At 41.0% G+C, this 25,216-nt stretch overlaps 1 protein-coding gene across 2 annotated transcripts in view; it reads right to left on the minus strand.

Moving 5' to 3' along the window:
• Positions 1-230: 230 nt before the first annotated feature.
• LOC130917657 (von Willebrand factor A domain-containing protein 5A-like) overlaps positions 231-25,216 on the minus strand; it is a 37,442-nt gene continuing 12,456 nt past the window's right edge. The window contains exons 5-20 of one of the 2 annotated variants that reach the window (XM_057839283.1): positions 24,299-24,465; positions 24,099-24,213; positions 23,868-24,016; positions 23,625-23,713; positions 23,340-23,484; positions 19,771-19,850; positions 19,570-19,684; positions 19,297-19,455; positions 13,574-13,677; positions 13,227-13,435; positions 9,885-9,923; positions 9,425-9,451; positions 7,036-7,113; positions 796-965; positions 598-721; positions 231-485 (exon numbers count right to left, since the gene is read on the minus strand). In XM_057839283.1, coding sequence (XP_057695266.1) covers positions 406-485; positions 598-721; positions 796-965; positions 7,036-7,113; positions 9,425-9,451; positions 9,885-9,923; positions 13,227-13,435; positions 13,574-13,677; positions 19,297-19,455; positions 19,570-19,684; positions 19,771-19,850; positions 23,340-23,484; positions 23,625-23,713; positions 23,868-24,016; positions 24,099-24,213; positions 24,299-24,465 — 1,850 coding nt within the window. In that variant the 3' untranslated portion in view covers positions 231-405. Of the gene's footprint in view, positions 486-597; positions 722-795; positions 972-7,035; positions 7,114-9,424; positions 9,452-9,884; positions 9,924-13,226; positions 13,436-13,573; positions 13,678-19,296; positions 19,456-19,569; positions 19,685-19,770; positions 19,851-23,339; positions 23,485-23,624; positions 23,714-23,867; positions 24,017-24,098; positions 24,214-24,298; positions 24,466-25,216 lie in introns of both variants that reach the window. The other variant, XM_057839282.1, reaches the window with a different exon arrangement.

Below are 25,216 nucleotides of genomic sequence, written 5' to 3' on the forward strand. Positions count from 1 at the left end.
CGAGAGGACTCACTCAATTAAGAATTTAAATCAATGACACTCTTCCATGGGACAGACACTTGTTATACAGTCCCGTGAAAAATGATTTTCCCCTATCTTCTGTTGTTGTTTTTTTTTTTGCATATTCATCACACACACACACAAAGGTTTCATTTAATCAAACCACTTTTAATAGCATGCAGAGAAAACCCAAGGAAATCTAAGTTGTATATATATATATATATATATATATATATATATATATATATATATATATATATATATATATATATATATATGCATTTTATATTTACCAAAGCGAGTGGCACAGTGACTGAGTGGTTAGCATGTCCGCTTCACAGTTTGGCGATCAAGGCAAGGAAAGGCAGAGAGACTAATTCAGCAGAAGGCATTGTATTGGAGTACTTAAAGACCCAGGGCATCTTTTTGCACACTGCAGCCCAAAAGAGTGTTTCCAGCCATGATACACTCTGTCATACTTGGTGCTATAAAACACAGCCAAACACAGACAGACATGCGTGAAAACACACACACCAAACAACATTATCATTTGAGGCAAACAAAACAAACAAGCAAAAAAATCTTTGAGGGACTTACCATTTTGAGCCGTTAGCCATGACACAGCCTTTTGAGCAAGAAGCTTCCATTCAATTTGCGCATCGACCCTAAACGCTTGGAGCCAGACCAGTGCCAGAACTGTGGCCCACACATTTCTATTCACCTGTTCCCACACATTCAACACATTACACAAACAAGTAGAAAAAGTGCTGTGGCACATTTGTAACAAGGTCTTACTTTTGGTGGCTTGGGCTGTTGCAACTCTTTGATGGTCTTGTTGAGCGCAGCAGCCAGAGCCGGATTGAGTTCCCAGCAGCCTGACGCTTTCTGGAGCGAGACCAACTGCAGCAAAGAGTCTGGGTGCTTTACTTTGGCAGAGGTGGGGACATCAACTGTGACTAGAGAGACTGTGTCTGACAAAAAGGAAGTTTGGTTAAATATTCTAGAACTAGACTAGTGTGCAAATATTTTCTATGCTTATGTATAGATAGGTTGCATTTAATCATACGAACTTGTGAGGTTAAAAAAATGCATCTGGCTATTCTCATGAGTGTGAAATCTTGTAGTGTAAGTAAGTTTCTTTCGGTGTATACCCAGGGGTGTAGTGGGCCAGAACCCTGTTGCGATAAAAGACTTCGGGCCGGAACGGTGCTTTAATCCCGAAAATATGACGGCGGATGAATATGTCTACGATCTCGACGACGACTCTCTTTATTATTATTATTATTATTGTAACATCGGCAAGGTAGTTGCCAGCTTATTAATCATTTATTTCAGAACTTGGGCAACACAACACGGATATTGTTCGCCGTAGCTGACGCCAAAAATAACAGAACATGGAAAGACAAAGTAAAATCTCTGCTATACCGCTGTCACTCTCGCAATAGCCATACGGTGCGTTCAGGAGCAGCATGCAAAACACAACCGTCACATTAGAGCCCAATTCGTTAAATTATTATTAGTAGTACTACGATTTGTATTAATTATTTATTTGTTTTGCTATGTGTAATTGCCATTTCTAATTGTACCTGCAGTGTTTATTAAGGACTTGGTGTAGGGTTTTGGGCTGTGGAATGAATTAGTCAGATTATAATTTATTCTTATGGAAAATTCCGCTCGACATATGACCATTTTGACATACAAACCAGGTCCTGGAACGAATTAAATTGGTATGTAGAGGTATCACTGTATATTCCATTTCACTGTGCATAATGTAAGTCATTTGTACTTATTTACCATAATGTATGAAAAGTAATTCTTTACATATCTTCAATTTAAATGTACATCCTGTGTTCTTATGTGGTTGAAATCGATTTTGTATTTAGATGCGAGGAAATGAGGGAAATATAAATCAGGAGACTGAGGTTGGCGTAACTGGTGTTTTTGTTAACTGTTATTTTGCAAATCATTGAAAAAAAAATTGAATGAAAATCCGTTTCTCATGTATGCCTTGTGACAGTATGGATAATGCAATAGCCTAATGCATGTGTAAAACCAGTTTTTGTATGTGTGTTTGTGTTATAGGTACTGGATAACTATGTATAACTATGCCAAACCTGTTTTATTTGCATTTTAGTGGTTTTAGGAGGTTTAAAAAAAAAAAGATATTTAATATTATTGCGACCTTTATGTCAGAGAATTCTGGTAAGAAATTCTAGCCACTTTTACCTCTGTGTATACCTATATACATTTTTTTTTGTGGAGGGGGGGGGGGTTTATTTGTGTAAGATTTTTTACACGCCTGCCCGTAGAGGGCTGTGTGACTCAGCTTCATTTATTAGATATCGGTGAGAGTTAAACTCTCACACATGCTTTTCAGCATAACGCCGGACTTACATTCAAAAAGTACGAAATCTGGACCGCACACTAACAAGAAGGATGGTCTCAAGAGTCATTTGTTCGAGGATTCAAGGTAGTTATTGTATTTTTCGTACCATGCATGCATTTTGAAACGTGAAAAAAAAATCAATTGGTGACTGAAAATGTTATTTTTGGCCATTATGAATCTCATGTCTCTCAAATCTGAATTCACTGATTTAACAGTATCTGTAAAATATCATAAGCAGTGCAGTCAGTAAAACATGATAAATTGTACGGGTGTAAATAACCATTATCTTGACGATATGATCGATGGGATATCAATTCTATGAACAATTATACATTATTTACTGATATTAGAAATTCTGCCACAATTTGAATTCAAAGGCCTTCGATCGATTTAATACAGTATTATGTGCACATTTAACACAAACAGTTCGATTTCACCTGAAGCAATAAGAAATATTAAGTAATTTTGATGTTTTAAACCATTTTGTTGCTGAAACATCACAGACGTTTTAATGAAAACAATTATTTTTAGCAAAATGACATCAAAATGATGATATTAATCACTATTTTTCATTTTGTTGGATTTCAAACAATGGAACAAATTGATATATCGATCCATATTGATAAATTGCTACACCCCTACTATAATGTTGTGTTTGCTAGGTTTCCTCGATTGCACTGTATGAGTATTATTTGATTGACTTTTTTCCACTTTGTGTGCACCACTGTGACTGTCTCCAAATCTATCACCTAAGTACATTTCAACACAGGAGTGATGTCTCATGTCGGCAAGGGGGTAGGTTTGGTCTCAATATTGGTAGGACCGACATAACAGCATAACCTGCATGTCCATTTTTAAGGAGGTGGGTTTTTGCAGTGCATATGCATTGGTTCAGGTGATACACCGTTCGATTCAAATATTTGTTTTTAAAAATTACTAAAACATTTTGAAAACTTCCAGAATATATGTCTGGATTTTATTAGCAAGTTTAAAAGGCATTATTTTTAACACAAATTATATTACATAAGTTATATAAGTCTGAACATCATGAAAGTACTGTAATCCACTTAATAATGGTTGGGTCAGTCTATCCTTACAACATATGGAAAGACTCTAAATTACCTGTATACAGTGGGGCAAATAAGTATTTAGTCACCCACTAATTGTGCAAGTTCTCCCACTTGAAAATATTAGAGAGGCCTGTAATTGTCAACATGGGTAAACCTCAACCATGAGAGACAGTATGTGAAAAAAAAAAAACAGAAAATCACATTGCTTGATTTTTAAAGTATTTGCATATCATGGTGGAAAATAAGTATTTGGTCAATACCAAAAGTTCATCTCAATACTTTGTCATGTACCCTTGGTTGGTAATAACGGAGGCCAAACATTTTCTATAACTCTTCACAAGCTTTTCACACACTGTTGCTGGTATTTTGGCCCATTCCTCCATGCAGATCTCCTCTTGAGCAGTGGTGTTTTGGGGCTGTCGTTGGGCAACACAGACTTTCAACTCCCTCCACAGATTTTCTATGGGGTTGAGATCTGGAGACTGGCTAGGCCACTCCAGGACCTTGAAATGCTTCTCACGAAGCCATTCCTTTGTTGCCCTGGCTGTGTGTTTGGATCATTGTCATGCTGAAAGACCCAGCCACATCTCATCTTCAATGCCCTTGCTGATGGAAGGAGATTTTCACTCAAAATCTCTCGATACATGGCCCCATTCATTCTTTCCTTTACACAGATCAGTCGTCCTGGTCCCTTTGCAGAAAAACAGCCCCAAAGCATGATGCTTCACAGTGGGTATGGTGCAATTAAGTATTCTTTCTCCTCCAAACACGAGAACCTGTGTTTCTACCAAAAAGTTCTATTTTGGTTTCATCTGACCATAACACATTCTCCCAGTCCTCTTCTGGATCATCCAAATGCTCTCTAGTGAACCGCAGACGTGCCTGGACGTGTACTGGCTTCAGCAGGGGGACACGTCTGGTAGTGCAGGATTTGAGTCCCTGACGGCGCATTGTGTTACTGATAGCCTTTGTTACTATGGTCCTAGCTCTGTGTAGGTCATTCGCTAGGTCCCCCCGTGTAGTTCTGGGATTTTTGCTCACCGTTCTTGTTATCATTTTGATGCTACGGGGTGAGATCTTGCATGGAGCCCCAGATCGAGGGAGATTAGCAGTGGTCTTCTATGTTTTCCATTTTCTAATAATTGCTCCCACAGTTGATTTCTTTACACCAACCGTTTTACCTATTGCAGATTCAGTCTTCCCAGCCTGGTGCAGGTCTACAATTTTGTCTCTGGTGTCCTTTGGCTGCTCTTTGGTCTTGGCCATAGTGGAGTTTGGAGTGTGACTGACTGAAGTTGTGGACAGGTGTCTTTTATACCGATAATGAGTTAAAACAGGTGCCATTAATACAGGTAATGAGTGATTGAAAGGGGTAGAGTGTACACAAATCAGTTCTGTGATCTAGAACCCAGTAATCGTGTGAATCTCTTATGAGTGAAAGCCCGTTGGCGACCAACCCTACGCCGCCGCATCGCCAATCCCGGCACCGGAACCCCCAACCCGAGCATGCCCTACCACATCCAGCAGCACGCAAGCCCCACCGGGCGCGCGACAGCCACGCAGACGGGCGGAGAGACCGCGCGGGCACCAACCCAGGGCCACGGCCCACACCCAGCCAGCCCGGGGAGGGAGGGCGGGCGGGGGGGTGGGGGGGCCATGCACAGCCCATCCCTCCTCCAACCGCCCGGCAAAGGAGCCACCGTTCCCCCCCCCCGGGACCCAGGGTGGTCCTCCGGGCCACCCGCGCGCCCATCAACCGGCCTTCAGGGATGGCAGGAGGGGACGCATCGCCAACCCCACGCCTACACCCACCCCCGCCCGCCCACCCGGGCCACGAGCCACAGCCACAGCCCCCCAACCGGCACGGCACGCCACGGGACCCCCAGCGGCCCACCAAGCCCCAGGCAAGGCAGGGTCCCCCGCCGGTGCAGGCGACATCCCGCTGATACACCGGCGCCCAGCCAGCGACCCGCGACGGAGCGCAGGGCGGACGCCCAGCCAGAGAAGAGAGGGGAAGGCGGAGGCAGGAGAACGCCCAGGGACTGCCATGGGGCGATGCAAGATCGGAGACCCGACCCCCCAACCCACTCCCGCGGCCGGCAGCCGAGGCAGAGGGGAGGCCACAACCCGGGAGCCACGCCATACAGAAAAAGTGTGGGACCCACCTACCACCCTATTACTGTGGCTGCCAGGTTCCCGACTGGCAGCCATCACCCAGCACCGTGATGGGGGTGTGAGGGGAGGGTAGTGCAATGTATGCATTAAAATAGGAGAGCTTGGCTTGGGGCAGTGGGACCGCAGCATGGAGTTTCTGTCCAGCCGCCCGTCCCACCGCCCTTTGCCAGAGCTCTCCTGTGGAGTATGATGTGTGTGGTGCATTTAAAAAAGGTGCAGGGATGGCGGGGCCTGTGGTGAGGACCATCCCACAACCTTGGTGTGTGGTGCATTAAAAACAGGGGGGAGTCGGGCTGGGACTGTAAAGCCCCGTCCCAACTCTCCCCGGAGAAGTGTATGAGCATGTAAGTGCCAGGGTGAAAAATATTTACAGTGCCGAAGTGAGAAGTGCGTGAGTTAAGAGGCAGGCTCCCGCGGGCGTGGCCCCGTCCACCAGAACCACCGGCCCCAGGGCGGAAGAAGCGTCAGGGCCCCGATCAATCCCCGCCCCAGAACACCCACGGCGCCTCCGCGACCGCCCACCCCCCTCCCACCCACCGAGCACCCACCCCGCACCCCGAGCAGGCGCCACACCAAGCGCCGGCGGCCAGGGGGCGTCCACCCCACCGGCAAGGGACAACAAGCCTCACCCTAGGCCCCGCGGGCCCCAAGAGGCCCCGCTAACGACCCCGCCGGCCGGGGGGCAGCCGCGGCCGCCGCGGCCCAGGGAGGCGGACAGGGCCGGAAACAGACCAAGGGGAGAGAAGCGCACCCACCACAACCCACCCCCGGGCCAAGAGGGGCGCGCGGTATGGCACCAGAGGGCACCTCCCCGGCACCCGGTACAGGGAGACGCGGCTCCGGCCGGGCGGACCTGGGAGGGAACCATGGCTGCCGCATACACTCAGGACATTTTTCAATTGAAATGCCTTAAAAACTACTGCTGTATCTCTCTTTCCCTCTAGCTCTAAAAAAAATAACTTGCGAACAAAAGTGCGACCACCGGGTTGCACTTTTGTTTCTACCTCTCTCATACACAAATTTATTTTCCAGTCTTTTAAAAAGGAGTAAATTTCTCTCTCAGTAACCAGCAGCATCCATCATAACGTGCGCGCGCCCGTTAACGGTGCCCGGCGACAGACGTTTGTTGAATTTCGTTCTGCTACGAGCGGCTGCCACAGTTATGAGGGAAAACATCGTTTGTGAACCTTTATGAATCGTAATCGAATCGTCACGTGTCGAATCGCGATGCATGTAATATCGATTTTTTTGGAACTCCTCTAGTACCTATGCAAACCTACGCCCTTGAATGTTGGTATTTTATTCTTGTGAGTGGTCCAAAGCATTTGCTCAAATGAACAAAACCTAGTGGCGTTTACTGACTTAAACAGAGGTAGGTCGCGTGTTTGTGCATGTACAACTCACCTGAACTTTGTGGGCGAGAACGGTGTTTTCGTTTCACTTTGTCCATACCAGATTGACTCTTACGTTTTCGCGAACCACCTGATTGAGAAAGTGAGAAGGGTTATCAACTTCTGAAAATTATTTCGGAAGAGACTGCGCATTTGTGTAAGCATGTTTGTCCAGTGTTTCCTGTAGTTTTTTTGTCAGCAGCTGGGGCAGGAATAAATGTAAATAGATTGAAAAAAAAAAAAAAAAAAAATGGAAATGTCTGTCCATTTTAGCTTGGTATCATGTCTAATATTTAGTTTAAAAAAAACAACAACTTTAAATTATTCACTCGCGAATTTTACTTTTAAACAAATTATGTCAATGAAAAATTTAGCGTCTGTAAAAAAGTCACCGATATCTACCTCATAACTATCGCTTAACTGTTTTTTTCGTTACTGTTACATTTTCCCCAATATTTTAGATAATCGATCCTAACAAATAAAAATGAAAAAAAAAAGTTTAAAAGGGTAAATACTGTATATGAAAATAAAAATATCGACCACTCCTTGATGTCTGCGATTTGTGCATCACGACCCTTGTTATATTACCATGTTTCCAGAGAGCCTCACGGTTCACAGATGATCTTCCCAGTTGTGGAGAGGAGTGTGATGCCTCTGTAGTTTCCACAGTCTGCCTTGTCCCCTTTTTTTAACAGGATGATAATGAGTGCATCTCTAAGATCTATAGGTATTGCCTCCCTGTCCCAGATTTTATTGATGAAGGCATGCATATGCCGAAGAAGGTTTTCCCCTCAAGCCTTCAGGATTTCAGCTGGAATTCCATCAGGCCCGGCAGCTTTGTTGTTTCATAGCTTTGCGATGGCATCTTTGGTGCATCACCCATTCCTACTGTACAAGAATGTACAGCACCCATTCCTCCACCCTTGCAGTCTATACATCAACTTAGTGTCTTTAAGAATTTAAAAAGTGCTTTCCCTACATACCTAACTGCAGTGGTTAATTTCCGGATCATGCCGGAACATGTTCTGGTACCTCTTGATTTTGGGCTCCATGTGTTCCAGGACTCATTTAGTCCGATTCGGCACTTATTGTGTAAAGATATTAATGATAGTATTGTGGAAAGGGACGTGGAGGGGATTGACAGGCAATGAACTCATTATCATCAGTTGCTAGGCTAGCGCCCCCTACGATAAATAACGTTAAGAATCAGTTCGCTTTACCGAACAGAGCAAACATTAAATAACACTGGAAACCACACCTCTAAGTCATGGTTGCCCAAACTTTTCATCAAGCATTTGGGCTGCACAGAAAACAGTTGCTTTAAATTGTAACGCTTGCTAAGTGAAAGCTTGGCAGCAAAAATAACACAGGAACCTTGACGCTTTTCACCCCATCCATTTTATTCTTTCTGCCACCCCCTATGCAAAACAAACGACAACGCACCAAAAAATCTTAACACATCTGTTTGAATTACTGTTAGGGCTACCATTGACTAAAACCTTATGCGTTTTCTTTTTCTTTTTTAACCTTTCCTGTTCAGCTGCTTGACACGGAGAATGGAGATCTGAGTGTCCCATTGGTCTGAACAGTTTTAATGTATCACATGGGAGTATGACATACTTTCTATTGGGATCAGTCAACGTACCTCCTTTATTAGGAGAAACCAGTAAACAGGAGAGAGAGAAGAAGCACAAACAAAAAGAAATACATTGAACGCCCACACTAACTATGAATATGTTGGTGCTATCGTTAGCTATTTCCGGTGGAGACCATGTGGGGGGGCTGATAACCCAAGAAAGAGGGGAGGCGGCGGGGGGGGGGGGGGGGGGGGGGTCTGAGAGATAAGTGATCGGGAGGGGTGGAGTGTACACAAATCAGTCATGTGATCTAGAACCCATTATTTGTGTGAATCTCTTGTTATTGTGAGTATGTTGGCATCCTATTCTATGCTGTCTCATCGCTAATCCTGACACCGAGGTTTTCTACTTGGGTGTGTCTAATTGCACCTAGTCATGTGTGAATCCCATTTTTCTTTTTCTTTTCAGAAACAAGTACTGTACACAATGCACTTTTAAGATTTTCTCCACAAAACGGCAGTAATCGTTCATTGTTGTGCTCATTTAATTTGATTGCATGCCATAATGGTTTGTCAATTACAAACTGACTACAACTAACAGCGTGAGTCGCACTGCGTTTACGTGACATCTGTTCTTATGTGATTGGCTCTTTCAGATTCCGTCTGTACTTGTTAGCCCCACCTCTAGCATCAATTTTGAAATCCAGTCCAAACCAAAGATCACCACACTGACTTGCAAGGTTATGGCAGAACAGGATCCACACACACAAAAAATAGTGTCATTATAAAAGTGCTAAACTGAGACTGGCTGTACTGTATTGCTTACCAGTGGTGTCCAGCTGGATATCGAGAACTGGGACCAAAAAAAAAATATGTTAAAAGATCAAATATCTGTCTGAAAATAGGTATTTCAGTTTTTTTCGTGTGGAAACAAGACAATGTGTAAAAAGTTATGCAATAAAGTCTCAAAAGCATGGGTAAAAACATACTTTGTTATATTTCTTCATAATTTGTTTGATATCAAGATTTACATCAAAATGTATATTTAAAAAATCCTAGCTGTTAAACTAATGCTCTTGATGCTAAATAAGTGAAATGCATTTGAAAGATTCAGTGTTAATGCAAAAATTATGTTCTGTAGGAATCCAATTTGTTGACAAAATCTATTTAGTCAGGATAACCTCTTGAAATGCAACATCGCATTTTCAAAGTGTGCCTTGTTGGTGCAATGCAAACCCAGCCCCCACCCCACCACCCCCCATCCCAGTTTGCATGATGGTATTTACCTGAAAAACCTGCGCTTCCTCCACGACAGCAATAGCGGCCTAAATGGGAATATTACATGGGAATTAGTGAGCAACATTACCATTTTGAATTTATTTATCCCATCCTTAGGAATTCAACAGGTAGCTACAAAAAATGATACTCTGTCCAACCTATGTCTCCATGATCCCTTTGAGGGTGCCATTCTTCATTGTCCGTTGCCATTGAACTTATCCTTACTTAGGGCCATGAGTGTGCTGAAGCCTATCCCAACTAACTTTGGACGAGAGGAGGGGTCCACCCTTAATTGGTGACTTGTCAATCACATGGTTATTTTCCAATAGTATACACAACCATCTTTCAGTTATTTATTTATTAATTTATTCATTTAAACAATAATAATCAGGTATAGACATCAAAATTACTTGACTGGACACATTTGGCATTCACTGCGCCACGCCTGCCCGTAGAGAGCTGTGTGACTCCGCTTCATTTATTAGATATCGGTGGGAGTGAAACTCTCACACATGCTTTTGAGCACAACGCCGGACTTACATTCAAAAAGTACGAAATCTGGACCGCATACTAACAAGAAGGATTGTCTAAAGAGTGATTTGTTCGAGGATTCAAGGTAGTTATTGTATTTTCGTACCATGCATGCATTTTGAAACGTGAAAAAAAATCAATTGGAGAAATTAGCCGCTCCATACCACGCAATATTTACGTAAAATAACTGCAATCGAGACTGTTTTACGTCCATATCCATTAAGAATTCAGTTATTTAAGCATTTATTCATAAGAATTTTCAACGGAAAAAGCCATTGTGGCAGCCCCCTTATCTTAACAAAGAGCTAAAAGACTAGTATCATTCTTAAACATATTTTCGTAAAGTAAATTCAACCGTTTTTTTTTTTTTCATTTTAACCAAGAATCGAGACTGTTTTACGTCCTTGTCTATAAAGAACTCAGGGATTTAGGCATTTATTCACAAGAATTTCAACGTAAAACGCTCTTTGTTGTGGACTTGTGGTAAGGCGGCGACATAGTGAACAAAAGACGAGCCGCACATTCGCAATATTTATGTAAAATAAATGCTACCACCACGTTTTTTTTTTTTTTATTTTAACGTAGGAATCGAGAATGTTTTACGTCCATATCTATAATGAATTTAGGGATGTAAGCATTTATTCCCAAGAATTTTCAATGGAAAAAGCGGCCATGTTGGATTTTGTATCTCTAGATTTTATTTGACATTTCTGCGTTGAAAAACAATCAGCTTTTACGTGTTTTATTTTATGTAATATTAATCTAATAACTTCCAGTGAAACACCATGGTCCTACACCAACCCCTACGCCGATGGCAACAAGTAGGTCTTCATCTACTTTGACCCCGTGCAGCTTTGGAAGAACATCTACAGCAGCTTTCACAACAACGGCTGTATGGTGCTTCCCAGGTGTCCCGGGGCTGAAGTAAGTGGCCAGCATTATTCATTTTATAAAAAAATTTTTTTTTTTTAAATGGCAGCTCCGCAAGGAAAGACAAAAAAAGGCACCAGCACGACCACAACCCACCACCACTTTCACATGCCAACAATGCAACAAAATACAGTGGGGCAAATAAATATATAGTCAACCACCAATTGTGCAGGTTCTCCTACTTGAAAAGATTAGAGAGGCCTGTAATTGTCAACATGGGTAAACCTCAACCATGAGAGACAGAATGTGGAAAAAAAAACAGAAAATCACGTTGTTTGATTTTTAAAGAATTTATTTCCAAATTACAGTGGAAAATGAGTATTTGGTCACCTACAAACAAGCAAGATTTCTGGCTGTCAAAGAGGTCTAACTTCTTCTAACGAGGTCTAATGAGGCTCCAACCGTTACCTGTATTAATGGCACCTGTTTTAACTCATTGTCGGTATAAAAGACACCTGTCCACAAACTCAGTCACACTCCAAACTCCACTATGGCCAAGACCAAAGAGCTGTCGAAGGACACCAGAGACAAAATTGTAGACCTGCACCAGGCTGGGAAGAATAGGTAAAACGCTTGGTGTAAAGAAATTAACTGTGGGAGAAATTATTAGAAAATGGAAGACATACAAGATCACTGATAATCTCCCTCGATCTGGGGCTCCATGCAACATCTCGCCCAGTGGCGTCAAAATGATAACAAGAACGGTGAGCAAAAATCCCAGAACCACACGGGGGGACCTAGTGAATGACCTACAGAGAGCTGGGACCATAGTAACAAAGGCAACTATCAGTAACACAATGCGCCACCAGGGACTCAACTGCACTGCAAGATGTGTCCACCTGCTGAAGCTAGTACACGTCCAGGCACATCTGCAGTTCGCTAGAGAGCATTTGGATGATCCAGACGAGGACTGGGAGAATGTGTTATGGTCAGATGAAACCAAAATAGAACTTTTTGGTTGAAACACAAGTTCTCGCTGAAATTGTATCCGAAGAACACCATACCCACTGTGAAGCATGGGGGTGGAAACATCATGCTTTGGGGCTGTTTGTATGCAAAGGGACCTGTATAAAGGAAAAGAATGAATGGGGCCATGTATCGAGAGATTTTGAGTGAAGCAAGGGCATTGTACATGAGACGTGGCTGGGTCTTTCAGCATGACAATGATCCCAAACACACAGCCAGGGCATCAAAGGAGTGGCTTCGTAAGAAGCATTTCAAGGTCCTGGAGTGGCCTAGCCAGTCTCCAGATCTCAACCCCATAGAAAATCTGTGGAGGGAGTTGAAAGTCCGCGTTGCCCAATGACATCCCTAAAACATCACTGCTCTGGAGGAGATCTGCATGGAGGAATGGGCCAAAATACCAGCAACAGTGTGTGAAAAGCTTGTGAAGAGTTACAGAAAACGTTTGGCCTCCGTTATTGCCAACAAAGGGTACATAACAAAAGTATTGAGATGAACTTTTGGTATTGACCACTTATTTTCCACCATGATTTGCAAATAAATTCTTTAAAAATCAAACAATGTGATTTTCAGTTTTTTTTTTCACATTCTATCTGTTTTTTTTTTTTTTTCCCCCACATTCTGTCTCTCATGGTTGAGGTTTACCCATGTTGACAATTACAGGCCTCTCTAATATTTTCAAATTGGAGAACTTGCACAATTAGTGGTTGACTAAATATTTATTTGCCCCACTGTATGTGGGTCACAGATTGGTCTCTATGCCTTCCTCCAACTATCTGGCACCGGTGGGCATGCTCTTCCAAGTGACCGCCAATGATGAAATGAAAGCATGGAGAGCACATCCACTATTTAGTCACAGAGTTACACATTTGATAAGAGAACTTTGTCAAAATGGGGGATATTATACTGTATTTTTTAGCACTCACGGGGTACGTGAATACGTGGAATACGTCTTGGCAGCATTGGTCTTTGAATGGCTTCTCTGCTGGCTTTGTTGACAGCAATGAAAGAGGTGAAGGAGCTGCTCACTCCTGATTGGACGCTGACTTCCACCACCTTTTTCTTCACTCCTTCACCGTTCTCTGTCTCTAGACCACGAATCAGAGTTCGGGCACCGAGCCTGTGGACTGTTAATCTGGAGAAAAGCATAACAGTGCAAACCCCATCCACAAAAAAAGTCAGATCCAAGTTGACATTCAGACCCAAGACCTCTCGTCTAAAAGGTTGATGTGTTTCACTGGGGTGTCCAATGCATGAATAAGGACTTCATTACCCAGTGTCCTCTGTAGGTTGTAGCAGAAAGCTGAGCTTGTCATTGAATGGGTGGCCTGCTAGGGTGTACGTCACAGTTACACAACCATCTGTTCCCTCCGAACTCTGAGAAATATTGTAGGGTTAGAAACCACATTCCATAATTGTAATAATACATCAAAAAGAAAAAAACAAATTGTGCCCTGAGATTTGGATTTCTTGAGGTACAGTATACGCTATTGTTGGGTTGGTTTATATATAAAAATGTTTGATAAAACCCAATATTTTGAGTTTTAGTTTGCTAGCCTCTTATGCTAAGATATATTGGGTGACGTCACACGCTAACGATTAGCCTCTAGAGTTGTGCTGTAATAAGTTATAGACCCTACCCACGTGATGTCACAACTCCGCTCTCCTGACTGGTGCCGCCCACTTGTCCGGCAACACATCGTGTTGACCTGTTACGGCTACGTACATTCCTCCTATTTACGACGTGTTTTTCTGCTCGTTAACATTAATAATCAAAATGGTGAAGGCGTGTGTGGCGGTCGGTTGCAATAACAGAGAAGATAGACGGAGAAGACGGAGAGACTTGAAGTTCTACCGGATTCCGAGAGACCCGGAGAGAAGAGAGCGAGATGGGCTGCTGCAATTCGACGAGAAAACTGGGCTCCAAACGATTACCACAGATTATGTAGTAGTCATTTTATATCTGGTAAGATGCATTTAATATATATTTAGAGGGTTTTGGGCTGACAACCACAATTAAGATCATTGCTAGGCTAATCGCCGACAACATACACGTATGTATGTAGTGAGTGCTATCGCTAAACCATATAAACATTAAAAGCCCTAGCTCCATTGACAAATGACATGAAATGAAATGAGATGTTAGCAAGAACAAAAGATTTTGAATTGAAAATTTCGTAACTCACCTTCCGAGCACAAGATTCCTGCCGAATTTTCGTGTACGAGGACCTGTTTCACCCAACCAGCAATGTAGCATTTATAAGCCTCCAAGCTCTTAAAGTTTTTCAAACTTTCGTGAGAATAGGCTGATTTTGTGTGGACAAGATAGTTGTAAATATCAGGGTCAGGCAGAGACGGTGAAGGCAGCCGGTCAAAAATAATTGATTTAGGCATCAAATATGGATCTGGCGACTGTATAGAACGAAGCTTTTCCACATAACGCCTTTAATGCAACACATCCAGTGAGTTTACGGCATCAGAAAGCACCGGGTCTTCCATGAAATGCATTTTAAATTCCTCGATCAATTGAAACCAATGCTAATAGAGAGACAAAATGACGGACAAGTGGGCGGAACCATACAGCGAGCACGTGGTTTTATGACGTCGGTGGGTAGGCTCTATAAAACTGTGCAGCAACAAATGTGGCTAGAATATAGAATAATACTCAAGGTAATAAATTCTTATCTTCTGCAAAGAACAACCAATTATAATGCTAAGACGTTTTTGGGGCCTTCTTTGTTGGCAGCAGGAGGGAAAAGGGTGGTGACGCCGTTGCAAACACAGTGATGGCTGGCTAGGTGGGCGGGTCATGCCCTGCTTCACTGTGCGCTCAAACACAACAAGACAACGATAATGGCGACGAACAAGAGAATTTTGAAGGTAGCGCTCTCAAACTTGAGTTATACTAAAGTAACAATATTTTGTTCTGCTTATTGTACAGAAGGCCTAACATACTGTTTCAGAGATTTGCATTGGTTCAGGGTCAGTTTACATTTGTAGTTTCTTAACAGACTAATGTATTTGATCCAAATAAACCCCAAATGTTCTAAAATACTGTGTACAGTGTTTTTATACTTCAATCAAAATACTGTGTATAGTGCTTTTATACTTCAATCAGTTAATATAAAAAAGTAACATCAGTTACTTTGAAGAGTAACTAATTACTCTTACAATGAGGTAACTAACTGAATTACTAACCGAATTACTTTTTGAGAGAAGCAGTTTTCAACTGTGACTAATTCCTTTTCTTAAAGTTAGATTAAAAACACTGCCTTATAGAACTGAAACGAACACAGATTAAAAACACTGCCTTATAGAACTGAAACGAACACACGAGTAACTCAAGTTTAAAAATTGAGCAGAGTAGTTTTATTCGCCTCGAGGAACCGCATCACGTTTTGCCCGGACTACTTTTAATGTGATGTATGTACCAGAAGAAAACAGCGGCATCGGATGTATTTGATTTCAACCATGCATGAATATTGAGATAACTACGAAGAAGCCGACGAAAGCCAAGAGGAATGCACCATGGCAGAAAATTTCAAAAGTGGGGGAACATTTCAGGCTGGAGAACAAAGTGAACACTGTTTCATGCATTCACTGTAATACAGCGCTTGCATATCAATACCCCAGCTCTGGCTAGCGCAGCCGAACCAACGTTTCCGCACCCCCGGCTGGACCCCGCGACCGATGACTGCCCCACCACGGGACCCGCCCGCCTAGCCCTACTCGGGACGAGGTAAAATGAAGTTAACGTAGTCATGTAACGTTAGCCTTGCGGAGGGCTAGGTTTCTATCAATCATGACTATTGTCGATGCGTGGCTATTGTTCCTTTCATACAAGCTTTACTTAATCCGTGAAAAAAATACAGCGCTAATGAGTGATGAGGGTGTAAAATAAAACATAATAAAGTGAAATGTTGTCAATTTGAGCTCATTGAGTCATTGATGGGAAAAACAAGTAGCACTGGTGCCTTATCTGCAGGTACACAACAGGTATCATAAATTTATTTTGAACACTGAAAAAACTCAAAAAGTCAAAATCTTATCAGGACTTACAATTTAGACTTAAAACTTGAATAGAACTTAAAAACAGCTTGACACAAATGGAAATTCAATTGAAACACGTAGGAAAAACACCTAACCTTTACGTGACTTGTGTTATCAAGCGTAATGACATTTTGAGGTAAGTTATCAAGCGTAATGACATTTTGAGGTAAATAAGTTTTTTTTAATTTTTCTACTCACATCTGAGATGTAATTGTAGGATTTTTTTGACAATGTACATCGAAAATAAAGACATTGAATGTCGGAAAATGGTTCAATATTAGGTGAAACGTCTTGTTTTCTCATGTATATTTATAATTGCTCTTTACCTAAAAAAATGTTTTATCCGATCACTCGATTAATCGATAGAATTTTCAGTCAAATACTCGATTACTAAATTATTCGATAGCTGCAGCCCTACTGCCTTATGAGAGGACTGCTGGGTAGTATAGGCAGGTTTTGTCTTTTGTGGCTTTGTCAAATTGTATAATAAGTTCACAAGTTCTTGTGCCTATATTTCACAAGTTTAGATAATGTCCCAGACAAAAACACTTGTAAAACGTAACTTTCTAGGAAAATGAATGTAAGCCAGCTTTGTGCGTGTTTAGGATGCTGTAGCGAAGGGGACGTGTCCAGTAGGGGAGGAGGTTCGTAAAGAGACTGTCCCAATAGCGTACCGTATGAATGCTATTTTTTGACCGTGACGTTGTCATCGTAACCCGGAAGTGGGTCAACATAGACACGGCCTCGCATAAAACCCATGTTATTACTGCTTGTTTTCTGCCGGTAATCTTTCAAAAAAAGAACATGCCGAGTAAACACTGCTGCTATGGAAATTGATAAAATGACTGTAGACATTACAACATATGAAGGATGTTTTCTTCATACGTTTCCCGAAGCCAAAAAGTGGAAAAAATGTGAAAAATGGATCAACTTGTGCAGACGTCCAAAAGACCAGTTTAACACCAGCAAGGTGAAGTCATTCACCTTCATATGCAGTAAGAAATTTGTTGGGGGCCATGGTCCTACAGATGACAATCCCCAAGTGACTAAAAGCTCTGGAACTTAAGGTGGAGAGACAGACATGGGGGACAGAAAGGTGGAGGATAGAGGAGGAGCGACGTGAGCGGGGAGGATTGTTAATACAGAGGAGATTGCAAAGCTAGGGAGATTATATATATACTGTATATAATTATATGGCCTCCTACCAAGTTGTAGGTGGTACTACCGCTCTGACTAATATTTATACATCACAACAGTCATGTAGGCCTATTTTTTCTGTTGTACAGAAACAACCTTAGTAAGGGGGAAGTGTAAATAAATTATTGAAAAATAAAAAAATTAAAAGTGTTCGTTGTTTGTCACTGAGTAGCATTTACGATCGCTACACAAAAATAGCAATGTAAATTACCCACGAACGGTCAGAGATGTAAGACCACCAGAGGATATAATATATAAGAAAGACAGGGCCTCATATGGTGGTAAAGGATCGATTGTTGAAACAGGAGAATGTCATCGTGTCAGTGTCATAAGGGAAATCATGCAAAGGTGTCGATAAAAAAGCCATCTCTGGATCAGGTCGGCTCTTTTTCCCCGTCTTTTTCAGCCCTCGGCACTCAAGCGATCTCTCTAACCGAACATTTATACGGTATGTTCTTCCACATCTTTGCCAGTGAATTTGGCACCAGGGACATCATTTTTGGACAGAATTGAAAGGTTTAGCTCAGTAAACATCTCGTTCATACGCTATTTACATGCATTTACCATTAGGGACAAACGGGAACTTGACCCGCCTCGCAACAATTGCTAACGTCATGAATATTAATGAGTGTTGTGTGCGGTACGCCATTTAGGTTTTCCAGACTGACATGTTGCTAAGTCAATTTTCTATTAAGTCGTGTATGAAATACTTAGTTGCCAACAGTCCCTTGAAAAAAAGGAATCGTCCAGTATTCAGAAAAAAAGTATGTGTCCGGTATTAAGCTTACAAGGTTATCATGAAAATCGAAAATAGTGTTTTATTTGCAGAACGAACGAATAGTGGTATGGTGCTTTTCACGAATATGTAGGGGAGCGCATTCCCCCACCTCTCCTGCTTTCTGAACAATGAGTTGACAGAACAATGACAATCCCACTCACCTCATTGCTCGAGGAGGTTCTGTGGCTTGCCATGATAAAAATGGTAGACAACATAAGAGTGTACGATAAGAGGTTTGAGTGAAGCTCGACTACAGAGTCTGTTCAGAATGATGAGAATTTGTTTTTTTGTTCTTCTGTGTGTACTTTAGTTTCACAATTTGTATTTTACTTTTGTGTTCTGTCAATTTTGTTTGCATCACCACATTATATTTGGAGTGATCATTTGCGAAACGCTTATTGCTAAGGGGAGTATGAACACACTTAAATTGTAAAAAAAAAAAAAAAAAAGTCACACGGGGGGAAAAAAAATGCCCAAAGACACAAACACGCCCCCACCCACACAAATAGGCTCAGGACCTTAAGGGTTAAATCATACAGTTTAAAATTTAGCATGAGAGATGTTAATTTTATTCTAGTATTTTTTGTATTAAAAGTACATTGCCAATAATTATTGTTTTTCATGTGCTTACATCACTCAAATGGGTACCAAATTGATTCAGTTTTGAGTAAAATTATTATAATTAAGAAAAAAAAATCACATACAACAAAATTATTAAAGGCTGACAGTTATCAGGTCGGCCTGCTCTACCAATGAGTTGTCCCATTTTTTTCCCCCACAGAGTTGGCAAACCTAGAAATATATAGCTTTCATAAATCAACTCAAGGTAAAATTACTACTTGAATACGCTTTAGAATGCTACTATATGCCTGAAAAAAAATTGCATAACACCCATTTAACATTGTAATCAAGAGGTGTGAGTCACTGCTTTTGTAAATTTGTTTGACAGTTTACTCAGAGATTTTTCTTACCTGTCCCGTGAGCTGAGCATAAATGAGCGACCGTTGACCCTTGAAAAGAGCAGTTGGAGGTGGGGACAGAGGTGTGACAGACACCCCTTTTGGCAAATCCCATTTAACTGAGATGTCCTTCACTGCTGGTTGCAAAGCAAACTGCAGCGATTGCATCACCTGTTGTAACAAAATCAATGATTCAATTATTGTGTTCTATTATGTCTGACCTCTTGGTTTGGACTGTAAAATTTGATAAGAAAAAAAAATTGTATCGCTCAATATGTTGTGAACCTTTTGTTGCATCCTGTCAGCGCCTGTGATGAATTGGGCATGACCACACCCCTCCTTTGCCAAACCAGTGATGAGAGCGGTGCTTGCTCCTTCCCCAATCCCAAAAGAAAAGCACCTATAATACAGTTTTTTTTTTTCAACACATACTGAAAGAAGACAATGCCCTGCATTTTGCTATTTACTGTGTGTGAGTAGTTTGACCTGTGGGAACTGGAATTCTTCTTCACCAGGCTTATAACTTCTTTGATGTCTTCCACTTCGCCGTCAGTGAAGACAAAGAGCTGGGTGGAGATTGTACATTTGACATCACCTCTATAATACTACCGTTAGTGAAGTGTCATGACATAAACAATTGTCCTTTTCAGTCAAAGTGCACATAAAGAGATTTGGAAAACAACAATTGACAGAGCTATCAGTTTAGCCTGTTTCGCGTACTTAGAATTCACGTACTTAGAATGTGTGTGTCTGTGAGTTGAATGTGCATGTGGCAATGGTTGAAGGCCATGAATTTGGTACTTGGGAACTGACTGGACTTAATCCACCTTTAATATCACCGCTCTCATATTGCAACAATTAAAACAATCAATACCATACAAAAGCGCAATATACAATATGTACGTACATCATCCATAACAGTTCAAAATCAGTATTTAACAGATAAGAACATATACAGTGGTATGAAAGAGTATCTGAACCTTTTGGAATTTCTCACATTTCTGCATAAAATCACCATCAAATGTGATCTGATCTTTGTCAAAATCACACTGATGAAAATACAGTGTCTGCTTTAACTAAAACCACCCAAACATAGGTTTTCCTATTTTACCGAGGATAGCATGCAAACAGAAGGAGGAAAAAATAAGTCAACCCTCTCCATAAGGAGACTTAAAGAGAAATTGAAACCAATTTTTACCAAACATTTTAAGCCAGGTGTGAGCCCAATCACCGATCAGTGGTTGAAAGCTGCCCTGCCCACTATAAAACATACACCTAGTAAGAAATGTCGTAATGAGAAGCATTGTCTGATGTGCATCATGGCTCCGTCAAAAGAGCTGTCTGAAGACCTGCAACCAAGAATTCTTAATTTTTAAAAAGCTGGGAAAGGATACAAAACCATCTCTAAAAGTCTGAATGTTCTTCAATAGACAGTAAAGAGAAGTTGTCTACAAATGGAGAGTTTGGCATTGTTGCTTCTCTCCCAAGGAGTGGCCGTCCACCAAAGATGACGCCAAGAGTTCAGCGCAGAATACTCAGAAGTAAAAAAGAAGCTCAGAGTGTCTGCTAAAGACTTACAGAAATCACTGGCACAGTCCAATATCTCTGTGCACACATCAACTATATTCAAAACTATAGCCAAGAATGGTGTTCATGGGAGGACTCCATGAAGGAAGCCACTGCTGTCTGAAAAAACATTGCTGCTCATTTAATGTTTGCAAAAAGGCACTTGGACACTCCACAAAAGTTTTGGCAAAATATTTTGTGGACTGATGAAACCAAAGTTGAATTGTTTGGGAGTAACACACAACGTCATGTGTGGAGGAAAAAATGAACAGCTCACCAACATCAACGCCTCATCCCCACCGTGAAGCATGGTGGAGGGAGCATCATGATTTGGGGCTGGTTTGCTTACTCAGGGCCTGGACAACTTGCAATCATTAATGGAAGTAAAAATTCAAAAAGTTTATCAGGATGTTTTGCAGCAAAACCTGGGGCTGTCTGTCGGACAGTTGAAGCTAAAAAGAGGATGGATGCTGCAACAAGACAATGATCCCAAACACAGAAGTAGATCAACTTCTGAATGTTTTCAGAAGAACAAAATACATGTTCTGGAGTGGCCAAGTCAAAGTCCAGACCGGAACCCCATTGAGATGCTGGTAACACTTTACAATAACGGTCCCTTAATCAACATGAGTTAATGCATTTTTAGACAACAACTCATGTTTAAGTAACTTGACATTAATTCATTTAATCCCTTATCTAACATTTATTTATATATTGATTAACATGGGTTAATGCATTTTAAAACAATAACTAATGTTTAAGTAACATTACAATAATATAATTGCTTATCTAACATTTATTAATATATCAATTATCATGAGTTAATGCATTAGTTAATGCATAACCAGACAGTAACTAATAGTTTGGTAAAAATTAAAAATATATTTAGGCCTATATAGGGTTAGAGAAGCATTAACTTAAGCATTTATAATTTCTTAGTTAAGGGACACATGTGCTCCACTTTATAATAAGGGTCAAAAAGCATTCAGCAAAGGTTAATAAAGGTTAAGGGGGGGGGGGGTAATGTAAGCATTTATAATTTCTTAGTTAAGAGACACATGTGCTACTTTACAATAAGGGTCCAAAAAGCATTCAGTAATGGTTAATAAAGGTTAAGAGGGGGGAACTTAGGCATTTATAATTTCTTAGTTTTCTTAGCACAGGTGTCCCTTAACTAATACATTATAAATGCTTAACCCCCCCCCCCCCCCCCCCTCCCCCTTAACCTTTATTAACCATTACTGAATGCTTTTTGGACTCTTATTGTAAAGTGTAGCACATGTGCCCCTTAACTAAGAAATTATAAATGCAAAAAAGTTAACAAACCTAAATCCTAAATCCTAAACCCTAAACCCTAACCCTATATAGGCCTATATGTATTTTTAATTTTACCAAACCATTAGTTACTGTCTGGTTATGCATTAGTTAATGCATTACCTAATGCATTACCTAATGCATTATGTTAATATATGGATAAATGTTAGATAAGCAATTATATTAATTATTGTAATGTTATTTAAACATTAGTTATTGTCTAAAAATACATTAACTAATGTTAATTAAGGGACCCTGATTGTAAAGTGTTACCGAGATGCTGTGGCATGAACTAAAGACAGCGATTCATGCCCGACATCCAAGGAATCTGAATAAACTACGGCAGTTTTGTAGAGAAAAATGTGCCAGACTGATCTGCAGCTACAGGAAGCGTCTGGTTGAAGTTATTGCTGCCAAAGGGAGGGCCAAAAAATATTAAATATGATGTTTCACTTAGTTATTTTCCCCCTTCTGCCATTGTTTGCATACTATCCTCATTAAAATACGAAAACCAATAAATGTTTGGGTGGTTTTAGTAAAAGCAGACACTGCTTTTTCATCTGTGTGATTTTGACAAAGATCAGATCGCATTTGATGGTGATTTTATTCAGAAACGTGAGAAATTCCAAAAGGTTCAGATACTTTTTCCATTGTTTTAATAATACCACTGTTAATAAAGTACGTTACACTCTTTAAGAATGATGATTGTTGTAAATATGTATTGAGGTGTGCAGAATGCTATAAATAATATATAAATATTCTTGTCAAAGCATTGCTCTGACCACCCTATCAGGTCAGAAACATGCTGCCATTATCAAGGGCCAGCTTGCCAGTGTTAGATGTATTGGTGGTGGTGGTGGGGGGGATCTGTTCTTCTTATAGTTTAAATTACATTTGCAAGCACTACTATTTATGAAGGCCCTCAGTTGAGTAGTTCGAAAAGGCATTTCAAGATTTGAATGGACAAAATAAGACATTCACATAGACTAGACACGTCTAAAAGAAATGCTAAAAAATGACGAGAATAGAATGCTGTAAATGATGATCTAAGGGAACAAATATAATAAATAAGGTGGAAAACATAGGTCAGGGCTGCTGACAGTATTCTGGCAAGCAAAGGGGCCCTTGCTAACTACCTTTAAGCAGTATCAGTAATACATAGAGGAGCAAATTACCTGTCGAGGTTGACTGGGAATGCAGGGCTGGCTGTAAATATGCTTGAGGGGCATAAGTATCTCCGTTCCTCCCATGTCAGCCTGCATCTCCTCGACTTTCTTTTGAGCCATTTCCATCGTGGTTTCATTGTACTTTCTACTTTTCCTGCCATCAAAATTCACAAAAGTATTGTACTCTCTACTTTTCCTGCCATCAAAATTCACAAAAGTACATTCACATGTCCTGCAAGACCAAACAGGATACCGTATTAAAGTTTATTGGACTGACAAAGGCTAGATTCTTACTTGAAAATGGGTTCGAAGGATGAACCGAAACTGTAAACGTTAAAATAGCAGCCAACTGGCAAACTTTTCAGAAGCAGCAAGAGAGTATCCTGCAGGGAAGTGAGACAAAGAGTGAAGGAAACTGTAAAGCAGAAGCACAAATGAATGACAACCATGTCACAATAGTACTATTTGGGAATGTTAAACCATGATTAGCATTTCCACTGCAGGCTGGCTTAGTTGTTTCACGAATATTCTGATTACCCTAGCACTGCTGATCGGAGCACCATCCATACTTCCAGATCGGTCCAGTAAGAACACAAATTCTCCACTTGTGGCAATTGAAGACATGACTTCCTGGGGAAACTCAGGGTATAGACTCAGCATCATTACTGGATCCCCAATCATTGTGCCTGAATCACAAATACGAAAGAAAAGGAGAATTTTAAGCATTAGAAAGTATCCTGACACATTCAATGAAAATGTGTAATTCACCAGGTGTGGCAAATGCTTTTCCTGCTTCCACCACAGCAGTTGGCTGGTGGGAATTTTTGTAGTATATAAACAGCTCAATATCCCTGTCAAACTTGTGTCCTGCAGCCAGTTTAACCTCAAATCCCCCAAACAAATAAAACAAGAATAAATAGCATGCTTCAAACTTGATAAAATTCAGAGCACAAGACTGTTCAACATACAACCGCCTGGGTTTTTTTCTTGTTGAGGTACTGCAGAGGCTCCAGGGAACACTTGGAGTCCACTTTCAGGACCTTACGAGGAGAGGAAATCCTGGCAGAGAAGGACAGACTGTACGGCACCAGAGAGGCGGGAACAGACGTCACCTGGACACCGTCACCTACACTTCCTGGAAAAATTGAAAATTAATTATATGAAAACATGTCATATCTTACAAAAGCATACAAAACTACAAGTAGCTGTAATGTTATATAACTGTAAGCATTAAAATCCAGTGGTACCTCTACATACAAATTTAATTCGTTCCAGAACCTGGGTTATAATTCGAAATGGTCGTATGATGAGCAGGATTTTCCCATATAATACTGTATATTATAAATCGATTAATTCGTTCCACAGCCCAAAAACCTACGCTAAATCCTTATGGGTTCTAATGTGGCGGTTGTGTTTTGCATGCTGTTCCTGGGCGTTAGAGATTTTGCTTTCACTTTTCATGTTCTGGTGTTGTTGGCATCGGCTACAGTACAACAGCTACAGACAGTAGCTGTGTTGTGTTGCACAAATTCTGAAATAAATGATGCCCAAATTCTGAAAGAAATGATTAAAAACCTGTCGAAGCTGGTGACTTTCTTGCCCATGTTACAAGAATAATTTTCACCTTATAAAAACTGGCGAAGGGAGGTTAAGTAGGACCGTCGAGATTGTAGACATATTACATCATTTCTATCTTAATTTCAATGGTAAGCGTCACCCTTTTTCACCTTCAACACTAACCTCGTTGGGACCCATGTTGATTTCTCTCAAAAGAAAATCCATCATGCTATCATCTTGCGGAAAAACAATGAAATTGTGACGATGTTGTAAATTGTCGTATTTCGAGCAAGTCGTCATGTGTCGGGACAAATGACGGGTCAAATTTT

Source organism: Corythoichthys intestinalis, chromosome 6 (assembly GCF_030265065.1).
Source record: "Corythoichthys intestinalis isolate RoL2023-P3 chromosome 6, ASM3026506v1, whole genome shotgun sequence".
Lineage (NCBI taxonomy): Eukaryota > Metazoa > Chordata > Actinopteri > Syngnathiformes > Syngnathidae > Corythoichthys > Corythoichthys intestinalis.